The following is a 19,690-nucleotide window of genomic DNA, read 5'->3' on the forward strand; positions in this document are numbered from 1 at the left end:
ACCTCCTTCTTTGTTTCCATGTGCACTGAGGACTCCAGCCCCTCTGCTCTGAACTCTCCCAGGAATTTGTTGATACAAAGCATTTAGGGAGAAGGGAAGTAGGAGAAAACTCCCCAGGCCTCCAATTTCACTTACTAAAGAATTTGCTGCACTCCAATTTTTTTTTAAAGTTTTCAACGAGAAAGCAACCCATCTCATTTGATTTATGTAAAGTAGGATAGAGAGGAAGATCCATTTTTAACATTTAAAAAATATCACCAGTCTGTAACAGCATCCATAACTCACAGTGCTGTTTTGTTATTTTTAAAGGCTCCTGTTAAGTTCCTCTCAGCAGTTCTTGGCAAAAGTAATCTTCAGTTTTCTGGAATGAATATAAAACTGACCATCTCAACGGGCAGCCTTACACTGATGAAACTTGATAACCAGCAGGTAAGACAGTGAATGCCATTTTTGGTTTAACATAGCTGTTTTTCTGGAAGTCTGAGAGTAATAATGAGAATAAAGTGTCAGACAGAGTATGCTCACAGTTTAATAAGCCAAAATGGAAAAATAAAGCTCTTTGCATAAATTTAGGCATAAATCTTGGTCTGGCCATATTGGAAATTATTTTCCAATAATTAGAATAACAGCATTACTAAACTATCACTGGTGTTTAAGTGCCTACATACTTGCTGCTACCTAACTGGCTTTGTGTGACAAACAAAGGTTCAAAGAATATAGTAAATAGGATTTGCTAACTAATACCCTTGATTTGGGCACTGATGAGTCTCCACCAGCTCTCCTCATAGGAAAAAGGACTCCATTATCATAACCGAGCATTGCTGGACTGAGGGACAAAGGGGAAGGGTGACATTAGGATTAATGCCCTAGCTAACTGAAATCTACATAGAAAACACTTTTCTCCAACTCGTGTAGTTGAAAAGCTTTCTCCAGTATTACAGTATAAACAAGTGTATTTCTCTCTTGATGATTCTATGGTGTGCTTGAGTTTTTATTGTGAACCTCATTTCTCAACAAACAGCCTTGCTGAAGTAAATATAAAATATATACAAGGGGTGATCCAAACAGATGGAGAATATTTAAATTAAAAAGATTGTTACATTAAATGACACATTGCTTTAAGGCCCCTTCAGAATCCTCCCCCTCACTTCAAACACTTATCCCACCATTCTGGCCTCTTTCTGCAGCAGTTCTGGAAGTCCTCTTTTGTGAGTGTCTCTATGAGGTATGATCAAAAATCTGGTGAATGCTGTTGTCCAGTGCCGCCCAACAGAAAGGCAACTCGTAAAAACATGACACTGTCCTCATCCACCTTATTCATCACATCTGGCACCCTGCAATGTCTGGATCTTCCCCACAGTCAAAGTGATCAGGAAAGGGGAACATTTTGAATCACTTCAGGACATCAAGGCAGCCATGACAGTGCAACTAAAGACGCTCACGAAAGAGGACTACAGTGCTGCTGCAGAGAGTGCCAAGGATCATGGGACAAGTGTGTTTGAAGTGAGGGGCAGTATTTTGAGGAGAATTCATGGCAATGTGTCTTTTACTGTAATGCATTTTTATTTAAACACTCACCATATTTTTGATCACACCTTGTACAGACAACAGGCTAATATGTAACTAAACTATGACAGTCTTTGACTTGCTTATAATTTTTAAACTACATTCTTTTTATTAAGTTATTTATGTGTGTTAAAGTCTGATTTTTCTTTGTCTGATATGTAGTAATTAAGAGATTCTGAATGTTTAAGATTTTACTTTATTGGCTGCTATGATCAAGGACTCATGGAAGGTTGAATTTGCACTGGCAATGATAAAGCAGTAAGAGGCCTGAGGTCGTATAGCAGGAGGGAGAAGTAATGTCATTGTGACTCATTAGCAGCTGCTGTAATACTGTGAACTATGGTTTTCATCATCAGTGGACTGAAAGTCACAGTACCTACTCAGGGAGAGTATGAATTTAGTAGTGAATGTGTAATAGGGCTGCTTAGTGGATTACATGGGATAATGGATGTAAATCTGTCAGCCAGTGCCAGTTTTGTGGGAGCTATTATTATCATTTACTTACGCATTCTCGGAGACCTTTTCATATGCATACTCAGTACTCAATGGGGAAAGCGTAACCTATGCAACTATAAAGTTTCTGTTTTAGAAGTACAAGTGTTGAGGGCTGCTTTATTTTCCAAATTCGAGAACAGAATACTCTGCTTATGCAGCAGTGCATAACACATTCAAGGAAAATGCGTAAAGTGAAATAATTCAGATTCCTGCTCCACGGAGCCTTGATTATCCTGAGAGGTGATCCACTGCTCTGATGCTGCATGACCTCTTGGGCTGGTGAGACGTTCATCCTGTCATCCATGGGCTTGGACCTCACGACATCTGTAAATGTCCTTTTAGTTTTCGCCTGTGTGTTTGGTGCCATAGAGGCTTGAAGCCCAGGGATCTGGAGCTGTCGCGGTGACAGCCTTCTGTGCGGGACCTAATGATCATTTTTAAAAATAGCCCTTCCCAGGGGTGCCTGGAGTGAGTGGGAGTTGATGAAGAATCAGGTTGTGGTGCGTGTGGTGGGGCACAGTTTTTCTCAGACTCTCTCCCCCCACTACCTTGGTCAGGGCCCGGCCGTTAGAGGTGTGTTACTACCTGCCTACAACCTTTCTGTCAAAGTAAGAGGTGGGGAAGTGGGGCGAGCACTTCCACTACCAGTAGCTGCCGCAGTGACTTGCATCTGAGACGGTGCAAGGGGCTGGTCTGTCCCCTGGTAGAGTGGGGACCACAGCGAGGAGCTCCACGTACCCCAAGAAAAGGGCAGCTAAAAGCGTCAGGGGAGGAGGCAGCAGGGCAGAGAGACCTCATAGATGTTGCATGAGAAAAAAAATTATTAATTAATGAAAGCCAGGCCTGGAAGTTCTAATGCAAATATAAAGAAATACAAATGCTTCCCTTTTCACTAACTTCTGAGATATACTTTGGACTGCAAACATGAAACACACTCAAGTTTACCAATACACTGATAGATGACAGAACTTACTGGTCAGGCGCTCACATTGGTTTCAGTCATTGAGATTATTACCACTTAGTCTCATAAAATTGTTTCATAGACCTTCAGAGGGAGAAAATAAGGTTATATTAAACATGTAATGTTCTAAGATTACCATATTTTGAGATGAGGAAATATACTATGGAATGATAAGTTGTTGGAGTTTCTCTTTCTTTCTTTTCTTGGCATTGGGAGTTGAACCCAGGACCTTCACACTGAGCTACATTTCCCATCCTTTCAAACAAAAAGTTTTTAGACAGGGTCTTGCCACATTGCCCAGGCTGGCCTCAAACTTGCAATTCTCCTGCCTCAGCCTCCCAGAATGCTATGATTACAAGGCATGTGACACCACTCCTGGCTTGTTTTAAATTCAAGCAACAGTCCTTTTCGGGGGGGGGGCTATAGTTTAATATTAGTACCCCTTTCCCTCCACCCATGGGGGATATGTTTCAAGCCCTCAGTGGATGCCTGAAACCACAGAAATACCAAACCCTATATCTGCTCTTTGGTTCTCACTGTGGCTCTTGGCAACCTCAGCATAGGATTTGTTTTCTTTCCTTAAGTCAGTAACTTTCACCTTTTCACCTAAGGAAGTGCTTCACTGCTTCTCTTTAGCATATCCAATTGCTAGCATCTCTACTCTTGCGTTTGTGTCCATCATTAAATATGGTAAGGGCTGCTTCCACTTGGATTCCACGACAGGGGGTCTAATAACTGAGAAGTCTCCTACTTGACTGTCGGGCAGGCAGGGTATACAGCGTGGACACGCTGGGTAAAGGACAAGTTACATCCTACCATGTGGGATGGACTGAGATGGCATGAGCTTTCATCATGCTCATGAGAATGGTGTGCAATAAAACTTAGTTACTCCTGGAATTTTCCCCTTAGTATTTTCAGATTGTAGTTGACCACAAGTAAATGAACCTTAGTGATGAACAGAGATAATTGTATAGCATTGTAGGGCCTTAAGCAAAAAAGTCAGTCTCAGCAACTCCCACTCCTAATTCTTTACTCATTTCTATAACTGTCACCAGTTTAATGGCTGCTGAGTGAGAAAGTAACAGAGATAAGAAAGGTAAAATAGTCAGAAAATGGATACTCAGAGACAACTTCAAGTATCTGGAGTCTAGGCAGGCAGTGCAAACAGTCCAGGTCTAAGGGGAACAGTGGGGAAACAGGACCCGGGAGCCTGGCAGACACCCTCCCCGTCAAAGGTGAGCCCTGTGAGATTTTGCCATGAGGACTAACCAGGTGCTGCCAGATATTCCACTTTCACAAAAAAGTGGAGGGGACCTTGGGTTTTTGGCTGCTATGTCTGGATTGAAATGTTGGTCTTTAAGAAATTAAAATTATTAGCATGAGTCAAACCAAACCGACCTGTGGCCCAAGGGCAGCCAATGTGAGGAAACATAATACATAGGGATACAACTGGAAATGCTGGACGATAGATTTCCAGTCACACTCTGTACACTTGAACTTCTGCACTTGAGCTCCTAGCCTCATCCTGCATCCCCTTCCCTTGCAAAGTCAGTATCAGAACTTCCTGAGCCCCTTTCTCTGATACTCATTAACTGAACATATACACACGCAGACACACACAAAACACACAGACACACAGACACACACACACACACACACACGGCCTGTACTTAATCCTCACAATTTGTAAGGTACAGGCAGTTACCCCTATTTTCAGTTTAGAATCCAAGCCAGAGAAATTAAGTACTTTAGTTACTGCTCCCGTGGAGACCAAATTTGAATCAGGTAGTCTGGTTCCAATCTGCTTAACTTTAACATTAAAAAGAAAATTCAAGTTTAAAAATGTTACCATTTTCTATCTTCAGTAAATACATATTAATTTCGGTGGTCTCTCTGTTGACTACTTTAAGATGAAGCAACAGCCACCAGGTACAGTAGTTGTAGCCATCTATCTTCCCAAGATGCAACAGGTGTCCCCCACACCTCCTGTTTCCTAGTTGGTCACACAGAGAAACAGTCACAGCTTCTCAGTTCCTAGACTTTACGGGGTTTATCTGTTTTTCCGAGTCTGTCTTCCCTGCTGTCTTTGTTTGGAGGTAAATCCAACTGGCCAGTTAACTGTACCCCCGCCTTCAGTACTGTCAACTTACGCTGCATACACAACTATGCCGGTACACAATCTTCAAAGACTTTCCCTACCAGGTAAGAAAAAGCAATGGAAAGGGTGAAATACGAGACAGTAGGATTCAGTGCCAACATTTTACTTTTTTTCCTGCGGCTCTCCCTCCTCCCAACCAACCTGGTGTTGTCAGTCTCTTACAGGACCCCTCTGCCCCACCCCGACAGGATGACTGCAAAATAAATAAAGGCTGTGCTGCTCTACTGATCTGTCCTGTGCTGTCATCATGGAGTAGGAACATCTAGCACCTTTTCGGTGACGCTAAAAGACCTGATCTTTTGCTTGGCATAGCCTGATGTAACTACTTCTCTCTTGGAACTTCAGGATCCTAATAAAATAAGCACAAGCTCATTGATAGGGCATGTTTTCCTGGGGTGGCAAATTCTTACAGATAATACTTAACTAAGTTTAACTTCCAGAAATTAACTTATAAATTGGGTTTTGAAGCTGAGTCATTTCTCTTTCATATATACTGGTTGTTTAAATCATAAAGTGGATGCTATAATGTATACCAATAAAAAGAGTATGCAAAGTATGTATGACATACTATTAATCAAACAACATACACAGAACAAGAAATTTTTATTATCTTCAATGCTGGTGCATAAAGAATAACAATCTTAATTAGAGGAGGCGACAGAGGAAAAATCAGATAGTGAGGTGGATTTCTGGACAGATTTAAAACCTTCAAAGGACAATCACATAATTGTTCATAGCATTTTTTAGATATAAGGCTTTCCTATTACTTGACAATTTTCACTAACAGTTCTTACAATATGAATTTCAGCTAAAGTCTTCCATATGTCAAGTTAATGAAAAACAGCAAGCAAAACAGAATTTTCTTAGTATATCAGGGTATTTCTAAATAACTTGTCTTCTTTGTACTTCCACATACATTTTAATGTCTACATTTGAAACTTTCTAAAAGACATCTTAGTTTGTGACTTTTAAAAATACCATAGCCATGACAATGGATTTTCCTGAAGTATAGATCACAGTTGTTTTATAAATGACCAAGATACATGTACAAACAAGATTTCAGATGCTCTTGGAAACACATTTTAGGGTACACCACATGTGATACATTTAGTTTTAGTTTGCTCATTCTTCTGGAATTATGAAGAATAATCAATTCATTTTACACTGCAAATTTAGTCTTTGATTACTCTAACTTGGATAGATCACAGAATAGAATTTAAAACTTTTCTCAAAAGGGTTTCTTCCAAATAACAACCATATCTCGTGGGCATATTTTTTTGACTCATTACATAATTTGGATCAGTGGGCTCTTGTATTGGTCGTGATTTATTCTTGCAAAACCATCTTTACTGCAAAACAAATATGAAAGCGATCTTCCCCAATACAAAGTCAAAGCCACAGGTGTTCCAGGCTGTTCTTGGAAAGCAGACTGGTCAACAGTCCTAAGATCTTTTTCTTTCCTGATTCTTTTCCTTTTCCACAACTGTGCAGTCACTGTCCTTGCCTTCTACTCTGAAAAACAAAAACCAACTTTTCTGTTTGGAGACCGAGTGTTTTCATTGGCACAGAACGATTTGGAATAACCCCCAAAGACAGCGGAATGTTGGGCTCTCCTCGAGTCGTGTCCTCCTCTGGTGTCAGCATCCGGGATTTACTCTCTGTCAATCATCTCGTCGCAACCGAGTTCTTCGGTCAGGCGGTTGACGACCATCAGCGAGAAGAGCTCCTCGATGAAGGCGAGCTGATCGAAGGGGGTCTTCTCGTAGTGCATCTGGAACCCGCCGTCCAGGGCGGCCTCCCGCGCCCGGGATGTTCTCAGGAACATCTTGTTGGCCTCCTCCAGGGCGGCCGAGACGCGGTAGCCGGCCCCGCTCAGCGGCTCCTCCTCTGGGTAGTCGTAGTCGTCCTCCCAGTCGTCCAGCTCCTCGGCCTCGTCCTCGCCCTCCAGGCCCAGGCCCAGGCCCAGGCCCAGGCCCAGGCCCGGCTGCTCCCCGGGGCTGGGCCCGCGGGCCAGGCCCGCTCGGCCGCGAGGCGCCGCCATGGGCTGCGCGCCCCCCTCCTCCTCCTCCATCGGGCCTTCCTCCTCCAGGAGCGGCGCGGCCCCTCCGCGGGCGGCGCTCAGGGCCACCTCCCGGCTGCCGCCGCCGCCTACCTCCATCTGCGGGAGGTCGCCCTCGCCCGGCATCACGTCCATCTGCAGGTCGTTGCACTCTTCGTACAGCTCGCAAAGCTCGGCCATCTCCGCCATGGCTGAAACCGCTGGACCACTTACGAAGCGCTTTCGGCAGAAGAAGGGATGCGCGGCCGGGCGGCTGTGCGCGTGCGCGAATGCCGCAAGCTGGCGTCTCTTAATGCGCACGCGCACTGTCCGGCCGCCGCTTCCGGCCTGGCGCGCTGCGAGGGCGGGAGTCGTTTCCGGTCTGTCTATGATCACGCGGGGGCTGGGTGGGTGACTTGTTGGAGGTGCGCTCGCCCCCTCGAGACCGTTGGCAGGGTCACTGCCTGGTGTTTACGCTGCTTACCGTAACGTTGCTCACCTTGCTGTGGCCTGGAACATGGTGAGCGCGAGCCACACTCCAGGCCGCGTCCGCCCCCGCCCCGACCTGACCCGGGTCGTCGCCCCCCGAAGGTGTGATGGTCGCGGGCCCGGTCGGCGCCGCACCCCTACTCCGTCCCCCGGATAAACGCTGTGCTGTCCTTCTTTCATTTGTTCGAGGACAGTTTTTAGTATTACAAGCAGCGAATAAATGAACATCCACACGTGCTCGTGTTTTTCTAGAATACTTAGAGGAGTGGGAAAGCGGAATCAGTTTTGCATATTTTAGCATAGTAAATACTGTCAAACTGCTCTCCAAAGGTAACTGTACAAGTTTGAGCTGAGCTGCAGTCAGCAGTGTCAGAATACCCACGACTCACTGCGAGTGATTTTGTTGAACTGTAACAACTTAATCAAGTTAATGGTATCGATTTATTTTCCATAATGTTAGCTTCTTGGAAAGTTAATTCTCTTTCAATATGTTTATCTAACATTTATATTTCTTATGTGAATGAACTGGTCTTAGGTTGAGTGGTTTTTTTTACTGATTTGTAAGTATTCCGTATAACTTCTTCATGTGAATACTTTTTCACTTTGCAAATCGAGTCTCCCTGCTTGGTGTTTGTCTTCTGTTATATAAAATGTTAAAAATTATTTTTTATGTAATCAGATTTAAGGGTTTTTTACTGTATGTGTTTTTTCTCTGTTCAGATGAATTTTTCTACTTTAGTGTGTCTTGATATCTGATAAGGAAAACCTTGTCTTTGTTCTTTTAAAAAAAGCTATTTTTGTATTTATTTTAACATAAATTTTAGAAGCAGCTTTATATATCTTTGTACGTTTTGTATCTGATAAGGGAAATCTTGTCTACTTGTTCTTTTAAAAATTGCACATTTATTTTTCTATATTTTAGAAGCAGCTTGAAAAATTCCGTAAATGACATTTGTACCGTTCTTATTAGAAGTGCACAGGATTTGTAGATTTAATTAAAGGGAGAAATTGTCACCTTTATAATATTATCTTCTCATCCTTAAGGTTATATATATTTTTCCACTTACTGGTCTTTTTTTTTTTTTCTTGTCACTGTGGATCGAACTCGAGTCTTTGCGCTTGTGCAGCAGATGGTGAAACCACTGAGCTAAATCCCGGGCCCCTCCACTCACTGGTCTTATTTATACCCTTCAATAAAGTTTTCTAAAAAGATTTGCATGGTTCTTATTTTAATACTTAGATATACTCTTAGCAGATGTCCCCCATAAAGGGTCTAATTCGCTATTGTTGACATATGGGAATGACATTGATCTTATACGTGGATTTTGTTTTACTGAAATATGAAGATAGAAAATGCACAAATGTGCAGGTAGCTTAATTATCACAAGAAGTATCAGGAAGTACCATTTGCAGCATCCCAGAAATCCTCTTTCTGCCTCTTCCTGTGCCCCGGAAGTAACCACTAATCCTGACTTCAAATAGGGTGAAATAACTTGTCTGTTTTTGAATGTAAATAAATGAAATGCTGCAGTACATACTCATTGTCTTTGGCTTTATTTGATCAACAAAACATGATGTTCATATGTGGGAGTCCACTGTTTGAATATCGCAGTGATCATAATTGGGATTGTACCTAGTTTAGGGCCATTATAAACAGGCCAATTACTGTCTTTATTGAGAATATCTTTTGTTGCACAGATGTTGGATATGCATCCAGGAATAGAATTGCTTGGTCATTGTATATATGCAGCTTTAGTAGACTGCCAGGAAATTCTGAAAACAGGACTAATCAATAGGTGCATAGTTGTTAATGAACACTTATTAAAACTGTACAAAAAATAATTTCTGCAAATTGATCATCACACTGTGGTTTTCAAACAAGCAAACCAGAATCTCAAAAGAGACAATCTTTTTGGCTAAATAATTCAGTTCACTTTTCTTGTCTTACTTGATGCTAGAAGTCTAAAGGTTAGCCTTAGGCTGTTTGGTGATGAATGCTTTAAAAAACACACATAAATAGAAGAGTAAATTCATAAATGGGGGAAAATCTATTGGTTAAAGTGGTGGAACGAATGTTACCACTACACTTTTTTTTCTGGGTTTTTTTTTGGTATCGGGGATTGAACTCGGGTCCTTGCACTTGCAAAGCAGATGGCGAAACCACTGGGCTAAATCCCTGGCCCTTTTTCCTGTTTTTAACTCTCAGCTTTGATGTTCTGCAGAGAGAAAGCCTTATTTTTGGTACTGGGGATTGAACTCGGGTCCTTGCGCTTTCGAGGCAGGCGCCGGAACCACTGAGCTAAATCCCAAGCAAGAAAGCCTTATTTTGTAACTAAAGATAGACCCCAGAAACTTTGGGCTCAGGTGGTCCTTCGCAGCGTAGAGAAATGCTTTCTCTCCTGTTACCCATCTGAGTTCCTCCCTTAAAGCATTGATCGGCTCGTCTGTATCCAGAAAGATGGTATTTTCTGATTGGTTAGATCTAGGTCCCCAGGGTGGGGAAAGGCAGTGAGATGGGCCTGTCAAACCCTCCTGAACCTTGGGGTTTAAATGAGATTGTTAGGGGGCGGGATTGTAGCTCAGTGCAGAGTGCATATGGGACATGTGAAAGGCTCCAAAAAAGCAAAAATGAAAAGGAAATTATCGGAGAATGTGGGTGGGGTGGTTCCCAAAGGGATGTTAAGCTGGCAAAAACCAAACAAATGTGGGTCCATTACTGTTAGACTGTGTATAAGAGGAATAGTAACTTATGGCATCATATATATTTAATTTGTTTTATATTTTTCAGATCATTGCAAATCATCATATGCAATCTATTTCATTTGCTTCTGGAGGGGATCCTGTAAGTATGCATTCATTAAAGTTCTTTTTTATAACAACTGAAAGAACTGAATTTAAAAACACTTGGATTAGTAGATGAGTTAACAGTATTGCATTGTATCATTAGCCATGGCGTTGTCATTTGCTAAGCTTCTTACTGATAACAAACATCCAAGTCATGAGCAGTAAGTGTTGCCAGTCCTCAGAATTCTTCTCAGCACAGGGTTCCAGGCAGACTCCACTAATTAACTGGACTTGGTATATAAGGGGAAGCCAACTTGCCATCCTGCCACGGAAACCATGGCAACTCAGGTTAATCTAGAATGAGCACCTGAGTGTGTAGAAACCTATGGAGGGACCCTCAACTGCGGAGAGAGAACTTGCAGTTCTTTATCAAGAGACCGTACAGTGCTCATTGCCACAAATTGTGTAGGACTCCATTTCCCACTCTGTAGGCTGGATGTCATTCCTTTGATCCCATACTACGTTGTTTCTGGACCAGAGGCATTGTTTCAGAGAGGGGCATTTAAGCTGGGGTGCCTCTGTCTAAACAAGAAACAAATCTGTTTACACTGAGGGAATAGAAGGACAATTTTTCTCTTCTGCGACGTTATGAGCCATTTTGTTGTATCTGTAAGCACATGGAAGGCTAGAAGAGGGCAGGGTGTGACATTTACAATGTTAGAACATCAGTAACATCAGAAAACATATGGAGAGAGAACGTATGCAGACTTATTTTATACAGAATATATTACCTTATTTTCTGCAAAATATTATTCACCACTATATCCTTCAGGAATGAGTCATTACATCCAGTTTAATAGTTGATTTTTTTCTTTCCACTATATTCAGTTTCTTATTATTGGCAAGTAAAATTTAGAGTCACAAATGATGAGACACATAACAGAGAAACCTAAAACATTTATGAAGGGTAGAAAAAAACCTAAATCTGCCACTTGATATCACTAGAAAGTTTTAACTTAAACTATATGCAAAGTATTGAAAATGAAAAATAACTAGGTCCCAGAAGGAAATAAAGTTCTGAAATTACTCTGAGTGATCATTGTTTCATTACTGGCTTCTAAACAATTTGAACAAATCTCTTCTCTTACATGTTGATGAAACTTTCTGGTGTGTAAAGTACATAGCTAAGTGGTATTTAAATTAGACCATTGTTAAAAAACACTTAAGAAATGACTTGTCTTCAGTTTGGCTGCCAGTGACTCAAAATATTCCAGCATGTCCACCCAGGACAACCTGCCTTCAGAACTTCTTTGAACCATATGAAAAAACTCCTTTACAAGATTTCAAGGGGTCGGGGATTTAGCTCAGTGGCACTGTGCTTGCCTCACAAGCACAAGGTCCTGAGTTTGATACCCGGTACCAAAAAAAAAACAAACCAAAAACCACAAGATTTCAAATTACTGTTTTTATTTGTTTGTTCTTATGGAATACTGTGCTTTCTCTTTAGGCTTCACAGCTTCCTCACCTTTCTGCCTTGGGTGTAGTTATTTTCAAATGACCATGTTAGTTCCTTGATGCCACCAAATAAAAGTAAACCAAATTGTGAAGAGCTCTCCTTTCCCGCCCTGGGAGGATCTGTGGATGGCTAATTGTGGACTGGACTGGGTGTGGACTGTAATCTGTCCAACCTTGCCACCTGGCCTCAGCTGCGACACCAAGGGTGGGGTCCAGTGGATCCAAGCTGAAAACACCATTTTCTTTCTTCTTCCTGAGCCATTAGAGCTTAGGAACTAGCTAACTTGAAGGAACTCAAGATACTTTTCTAAGAGACTTCAAGTAATGCTCTGGAAGTGTAGTTTGAAAAATACTTATCGGTGTTTGCATTAAAGCTTCTGAGGTTGGTGTCATTTTAGAATTGATACCCAAACTCTGACCTACTCTAAGCACACTCTGCATGGTTTATGATACTGTTCCCCAGAATCCTAATGCTTTTCCTTGACGTCTTCATGTGCCTTTAGTCCTTTAGTTCTTCATCCAAGCTCTTCCCCTCTCAGGAACAAACAGTAAAGAATCTGTCGCCACTGTAAGAACATGTGTGTCTGCAGAGTTGAGGGGAAGCTCTGTGTTCTCTGCTGGAGAGAAAGCCTGGATCCACCGCGAGCATCGGCATCCGACTCCCCCCGAGCACGCACACACACGCACACTGTGAAGCTTCACCCTCCTGTGCAGTCAGTGGCGCATATGCCAGGCGCTAGTGTGAGGTCCACTCGACTTACTTCACGCTGAGGTTCGGCGTCCTCCTCCGCAGGAGGACCCTGTTGCCTGACCGGGCTGCGAGGAGCCGTGAGACTGTGTGTGTGTGTGTGTGTGTGTGTGTGTTGCTAGCCCAGGCCTGGCTTGAGAGTCACACAGCTAACTATCACCAGCACGTGTCCACGTCTGCTTCGGACGGCACTGAGCTGATTCCCAGCCTCATAGCTAACAAGGCACGAGAGCTGGGAGGCTGGGTTAGTTATAGGTCCCTGTGGTACAACATAGCGTCTTTCTACCAGACTTCTAAGTACTCAGCATTGTTCCTCACCCGTGGCCTTTGCTCACCCGCACCTTGACTCTGTTCCCAAAATGGTTCATTTTCCTTCTGTCAGCTTTGAAGAAAACTTGGAAATGCTTCTGCGACTCTAAGTACTTTATTTCAAAAACGCAAAACTTGTGAACACGTCAAATATTAAGCACTTTTTATTTCGCATCTTTTCACCTATTTCTGCTTTCCTTTTAAGCATTCTCTAAATTCTCTCAGCCACAGAATTTAAAACTGTTAGAATGGTGGAAACTGCGTTGAAGACCAGACCCTGAGCCCGCAGAGGGCCGGCAGCCCCTTTCCGGCCCTCACCCAACCCAGCTCCGTTCCTCCCTCAGGCTGCCCTTCGTCTTCCTAAGAGCGGTGAAGTTGGTTGCAATTGTGGCCTTGCTTCCAAGTTGATATAAGCAAAGCTCATGGACATATGTTCATGGATTTAGAAGAGTTCAAGTCTCTTTTTGCATGAGAAATTTACTTAAGTGTGTGTTATTTTTAAAAATAACCCGAGACAAGTGCTGCAGAGCCTGGATCTGCTTCCTGTGTGTGTGTGACTCACAGTGGGTCACTGAGTGCTCGTCCTTGAGAGCGTTACACACCGAGGCTCTGTTTCCTTCTAGTTGATTGCTTCTTCCCTCTGGAGAGTCTTACTTCCAATCTGTGAGTGGCATTGGATTTTTTTTTCCTGAGAATTGAGATAACAAAAAAGCATCTTGAATTATTAAAACCTTATCATTCATCAGCTTACTGTTTTCAAAGCTGGAATTACCAAGTGGCTTCTGTTGGTTTTAACAAAGTCAGCAGCAGATCTCCTTTTGAACTGCTTAAGTTTTTCATAAGTCCTCTTTTTTTAAAAAAAGAAAACGATTTTTTTCTCTCTATATTGGTCAAATATATTCTATTTTACCTTCCTGTTCCTTAAGTTCCCTAGCCCTGAACACATACATGCGAGCGAATGACCACAAAACCCAACCTGTCTCATTGTTCAGCATATTTTCTGTTTGGACAATAAAAAATCATAATGTCACATCCTACTTTAAGACACCTTTGTAATTATGTAATCCCCGAAACTTCAATTTCCAACATGAGAGAGTCATAGTCCCTGGCCATTTATCTGCATTCTCTTTGATTCTTTTTTTTTTTTTCTTTTTCTTTTTTTTTTTTTTTGGGCACTGGGGATTGAACTCGGGAACTTGTGCTTTCCAAGCAGGCGGTGGCACCACTGAGCTAATCCTCAGTCCTTGACTTTGATTCTTAATGACATAGTCTGCTTCTGAATCCTGAGGGGTGGTACTGGGGACTGAACCTAGGGCCTCGCTATGCTAGGCAAGCACTCTGCCACTGAGCTACATCCTCAGCCCCCATTTGTTTGTGTGGACCAGTGATACCTTGGTTCACTGACTCAGTTCTCTCCTCGACTCTGGTCACAAACCGAACTTGACAAGAACCAACTCCAATTTCCCCAGAAGGTCATTGTTGAACCTAACCACTGAATTTGATTCAGATCTTGTGCAGCTCGGTTCGTAACCAGAATTGTGGAAAGAATCAAGTTTGTGAACTGAGGTTCATGGTGCTGTGGAACCCAGAGCTGCAACCCAGCTCTGCTGCTTCATGTTTAATCTTCAGGGCAAAGAATGTGGACTCTACAGTTTGTTACACTGTAGAGTATATATTGTGCTCCTTGCTACAGTGCTTTCCTTTTTAAACAGAAACACACACAGTTAAGTCCTTGTTTCAGTGTCATGTTCTAAATGTGTTCCTATCTCTCAGTGGTACAGTTCACTCATTTTAAATGGATCATTTTCCTTTTTTTATAGGATACTACAGACTATGTTGCCTACGTAGCTAAAGATCCAGTTAATCAACGAGGTATGGAAAGCAACTTCTAGATTTTCTTAAGAGCTGTTGTATGCTAACTTGAAAAAATACTAAACATTTATTTTTAATATAAAGAGTCATGAGGGGCCGGGGATTTAGCTCAATGTTTTCGCCGCTTGCTTCGCAAGCGCAAGGACCCGAGTTCGATCTCCGGTACCAAAAAAAAAACCAGTCATGAGTATCACTAGAGTGCTACATTGCCTCTGAGAGCCCTCTGACTGCTATACCTCCAACCTCCAGTCCTGAGTCCCACCCTGCTGCATCAGAATGTGATTTCTCTTTCTGTTAACCTCACATTTTTGTTATTTTATTCACTCACCCACTCGTTGCATGTGCCAGTATGTTTGGTGTGCTCTTCCTACTAGGCTAAGATCTCAAGCCCCAACCCTGTTTCTCTTACTGTCATTTCCAAGCACTCGTTAACAATGCCTAACACATAGGTGATGCACAAAAGCTGTTTTGTTTGTTGAATGAGTGAGTGAATGGAGTTATTGAGTAGATTCTTATCTTGGGATTTAGCAAGGTTGCTTAAGAAACTCATTGCCTGCCATGCTGTGGGTCAGGGATGGTTTTTAATCTCTGGACAGATGTGGTTGGTATCACTTCTCATCCCTAACTCTGGGAAATTCAGACTGCTCTTAGGGAGTGGAGTACAGGTCAGTTCTTCTCCTTAACTAGACCTGTTAGTTGTGACCTCTGCCACCCCAGGGATGGAGTTTGCCCCCAAATATATGTGAACATGGCCTGGGATGTGGAAATTGAAAAAGCTCAAAGTCACAGAGGTGGAAACACATGGCACGCTGGGGAGCAAAGCAGTAGAAGACACTAAACTGCAGAATGTACATGGAGGAAGAAAACAGGTATAGAGGGCAGATAGGAAAGAGCAATAAGTAGGGACTTAATCCTGCAGGCAGTGGGTAGAGAGAGCTGTTGACAAAGCAGAGCTTTAGGAAGGTGGATCTGGCAGTAGCATGTAGTGGGTGGATTCAGGAAGAAACTTGAAGTGGGGAGATCCACTTGGAGACAGTTGTGGTGGTCAGAAATGAAATGGTGACAGCCAGCTGCCAGCATGGTAGGTGCTCAGCAGTGCTTGTCAAAAGAACATGGCCTTAATGGGCAGAAAGCAGCGAACAGATCAAAACCACTGAGAAAGGCTCCATGCAAGCCAGGTCACGCTATGCTGAGTAATGAAGAATGGGCAGCAGCCAAGGAGGGGCGGAAGGGACAGGAGCCAGTACAAGAGCAGCGGAGGGACGAGGATAGCACACGAAGGATCGTAGCAAAGAGTGGCTTCTCACCATCCCGCCTGGGTGCTGCTGAAGCACAACTGCTCCCTAGGCTTGGGGCGGCCCTGGAACAACGAAAGGATAGGATGGAAGCAAGAAATAAGGCACCAGGAACTCACCACCATCGCTGAGTGTCTCGGACACATCATCGAGTCAACAGTGGCGGGAGAGGGGTTAAAGACCAGAGCTGGTTGCTCAGGGTAATGGCCAGGAAGGATCCATGTGTTTGAGCAGAAGTGGGCAGAGGAAATGAGGATGTAGCACAATCCCTGGGGAGGCTTCTTTCCGGACCTGAGCAGTTTGTCAGAGCTGAGCTGCTGGAAGGGGACCCGTGGGGATTGTGAGGACAGAAACAACCATAACAGAGGCTCCAGTTTCTCCTTCAGCCATGAGCCAACACTCATGCTGGGGTCGGAAGGACTAGGCTGGAATAGTAATTTTGCTGCCATTTCACTCAACCTTAGGCTGGTTGTCTCACGTCCGCAAACCCTGACCTCTGTATCTTGTAAGTGGGAACCAGGACATCGTGGTGCTCCTTGTGCTGTGGGGCCGAGTAACAGGTGCCACAGAAAGCATTGTTTTCTTTCCTCCTCCATCTCTTCTTTCTTTCTTTAAGAAAACAGGTCTCTCACAGTAGATGGATAATTGGATCCATGGGATAATTTTCTTGGATTTAAAAGTTAGTTTTCTCCCCATCACCTGTTCCTCCTTTTCCTGAGCCCTCGTCCCTGCTCATTCATCTTGTTACACAAATCCCCGCATGAAGCTGCCTGTTCCTGACACAGCCCCTGCCTGTGGCCTCCACGAGTGTTCAGCCTTTTCCTCCACATAGCCCCTGTGAGGAGGTCAGAGCACAGCCTCTGAGTCTGCAGATAATTATTAATCCCATCTAACATGCAGCTAGTCCTCATGGAAGAAAAATAATTCCTGGCTGCCACAGGGACATTATTTAACGACAGAGGTAAACAAATCTGTCAGAGTCCCCAGAAAAGGAGAGGTGGCAGGTGAACAGTGGCTTGGACGTGGTAGATGCTTGGTTAGGATGTGTGGGACGGATGGGTGAAGGCCCCGGGGGAAGAGTGGGGTAAGGACCCACAGCCGTGTTTGGATGGTACAAGAGTGCGTGTGTGAAGGTGGGGCTGCAGAGAAGGGAAAGAACAGAAGTGGGCAGGCTGAGGGATGTGGAGGGCATCGCACGCCAGCCAGCAGGTCACTAGGTGCCATCATGACTTTGAAGTTTATAAGAATTACTGTGGCTTCTGCCATCCGACCAATATTGTAACATGATCATCTTTCTGGCATTTGTATCTGTAAAGTGATGCTGGAGGGTGGAAAAGCAGCCTGGAATATGGAGTCCAACTCAGAGAACATCTCATTGGTACTGGGCCAAGCTGGGGATGTTCTCAGTTGCCTTGGAGGAAGAAGGGACAGTTTGAGCCACGCTTGTGGACTAATGGTATTTGATGGCTATTTAGCATGAGGATAGATGAGGAAGTAGGAATCAAGCCAGGCACAGTGGCATAAGTCTGTAATCCCATTACTCTGGGAGGCTGAGACAGAAGGATCCCAAGTTCAAGCCCAGTCAGACAACTGAGCGACTTAGCAAGACCCCATCTCAAGATAAATATAAAATGGGCTTGGGGATATAGAGCAAAAATCTCAGTACTTGGCTCATAGTAAATATGTCATAAATGGTATCTGTAATTGCTGCTGCCATTATTATTCTGCGTGACTTGGAGTAGAGAAACAGGGATATTTAGCAAGAGGAAAAAGACAAGAATGTGATAGAAAAACAGGGCAAAGGAAAATAGCCATCATTTATCACTTGTCACCATATTCCCGGCCTTGTCAGCAGTACTCCATCCACATGGACTCCTTTCTGCTCATAGCAAGCTGTGAGGTAGGGAACGATACAATTCCTTTGTTATAGACAGAAACAGGCACTGAGAGGTCACCTCAGTGACCTAATAATAAGTGGATGGGCCAGTTTGAGGTTCCGGGCACACCATTACAGAAAGGCATTATAGGGGGCAGGAAACACTAGAGAAATGAAAGGTTTAGCCTCACTAGCAAACAAGACGCACAAGTTATAATTAGATACCGTATTCCACCTCCAAATTTCAAGCCCTAAAAAATGGTAAGATGTGGTCTAGAGTAGTACTTTTTGAACACTGCTGATTAGAACATAGATTCAAACATTTTGTGGAGAAATTCGACAATTTGCATCAAAGACTTAAAAATGTAAACATCTTTTAAACTGGCAGTTTCAATTCTGTGGAAGCATTAGAGTAGGCATGAAGATTAAACCATACAGATTGTCATATGTCATTTATATAATAGCACAAGTAAAGTTAATTCCATGCCCATAAATAGAAAATCATTTCAGTGAAACCATAGCTTGTATTACTATGCAGCAGTAGTAAGACTAGTTTAGAAAAATAAGAGACAGTGTAGGGGAAAATGTTTACAACCCTGTTAAGTACAAAAAGCAGGACATGGAGCAGTAGCTACAGTAGGACCTGCAGGGAATTCTGGGCAGTAGGTACATGCAGATTCAAGGCTGGAAAAGTCCGTGGCAAATTGCTAATAGTAGTTGTCTGTGAGTGGTGAGATTTCATGTAATTTTTATTTCTTCTTAATGCCTTTTTTGTTTTCTAAAAGCCCTACAATGAATATTTGTTATACATAAGAAAAAACGTTCTAAATTCTTGACTAAAAACAGTGACTCGGAAAAGGTGAAGTTGCCAAATGCCCCAGGGAACGTGGTTCATCCAGGGAAAAATGGCTGGAGGAGAACCCCCCAAGGAGGTCCAAAGGGAGAGGAGAGAGAGAGTGAAAATGAGAATTGAGCCTGCCAGGGCAGGCTTGGGAAAACAGCAGCTTCTTAGCCCTGAGGGGGAGATCCCTAAAGGAGAAATCCCGAGAGAGGAGGAGCAGGATTTCAGGGAGTGGGAAAAGTTAAAGGAGGTCTGGTGCTTTAGGACCTAGAGCGGTCCAGAGGTGGAAAGGAAGAAGCGGGGGATGAACATCCCATGAGAAGGAGAAGAACAGATTTCTCCTAGAGAAGGTAGGGGAATGGTCACCCCCGGAAAGGGACAGAGAGGAACAAAGTCGGGAAAATGCCACGAAGTCCTGCAGTGAACAGACCCGGGGCACCTGGAGAGGCAGAACCTGGTGGACTCGCAGAGGAGGGTACAGTGGAGGGAAGTGGAGGCGGGCGGAGGCCAGCTTTGTGCTGTAACCCCGAATGTTCCCACTGTTTCTCTTGTGTTGAATGCATTTTTTGCATTAATGGATTCCAAGCAAAGCAGCTGTCACTTTTTACCATCCTGGCTGGGACCCTTCAGCAAACTCTTTTGTTACACAGAAGGCTTCTTTTGTAGGAAAGGCAGGTTCCTGTAAGAATGTTCGGTCTTGCTTAGTGACTAACACCGCCTTCCCCTGTACTTGCCGTAGATGA

The 19,690-nt window shown here is 43.5% G+C and overlaps 2 protein-coding genes across 9 annotated transcripts in view; one reads left to right on the forward strand and one right to left on the reverse strand.

The window, feature by feature from the left end:
• Shc4 (SHC adaptor protein 4) overlaps positions 1-19,690 on the forward strand; it is a 109,344-nt gene that overhangs the window by 52,348 nt on the left and 37,306 nt on the right. For all 8 annotated transcript variants that reach the window (XM_087181063.1, XM_087181069.1, XM_087181066.1 and 5 more), the window contains 3 exons: positions 310-429; positions 10,496-10,549; positions 14,884-14,935. In XM_087181063.1, coding sequence (XP_087037189.1) covers positions 310-429; positions 10,496-10,549; positions 14,884-14,935 — 226 coding nt within the window. The remainder of the gene's footprint in view (positions 1-309; positions 430-10,495; positions 10,550-14,883; positions 14,936-19,690) is intronic.
• Eid1 (EP300 interacting inhibitor of differentiation 1) lies at positions 5,767-7,528 on the reverse strand. Its single transcript, XM_004835441.3, has one exon. It carries the CDS (start codon positions 7,426-7,428, stop codon positions 6,832-6,834), a length of 597 nt encoding a protein of 198 aa, XP_004835498.1. The 5' UTR covers positions 7,429-7,528; the 3' UTR covers positions 5,767-6,831.

Source organism: Heterocephalus glaber, unplaced genomic scaffold (genome assembly GCF_053883595.1).
Source record: "Heterocephalus glaber isolate CG9 unplaced genomic scaffold, H.glaber_assembly_v1.0 deba00000122, whole genome shotgun sequence".
Classification (NCBI taxonomy): domain Eukaryota; kingdom Metazoa; phylum Chordata; class Mammalia; order Rodentia; family Bathyergidae; genus Heterocephalus; species Heterocephalus glaber.

Bases quoted from the DNA above. Each gene is read 5' to 3' on its own strand.
- Eid1 (XM_004835441.3), bottom strand. From the start codon at position 7,428: ATGGCGGAGATGGCCGAGCTTTGCGAGCTGTACGAAGAGTGCAACGAC.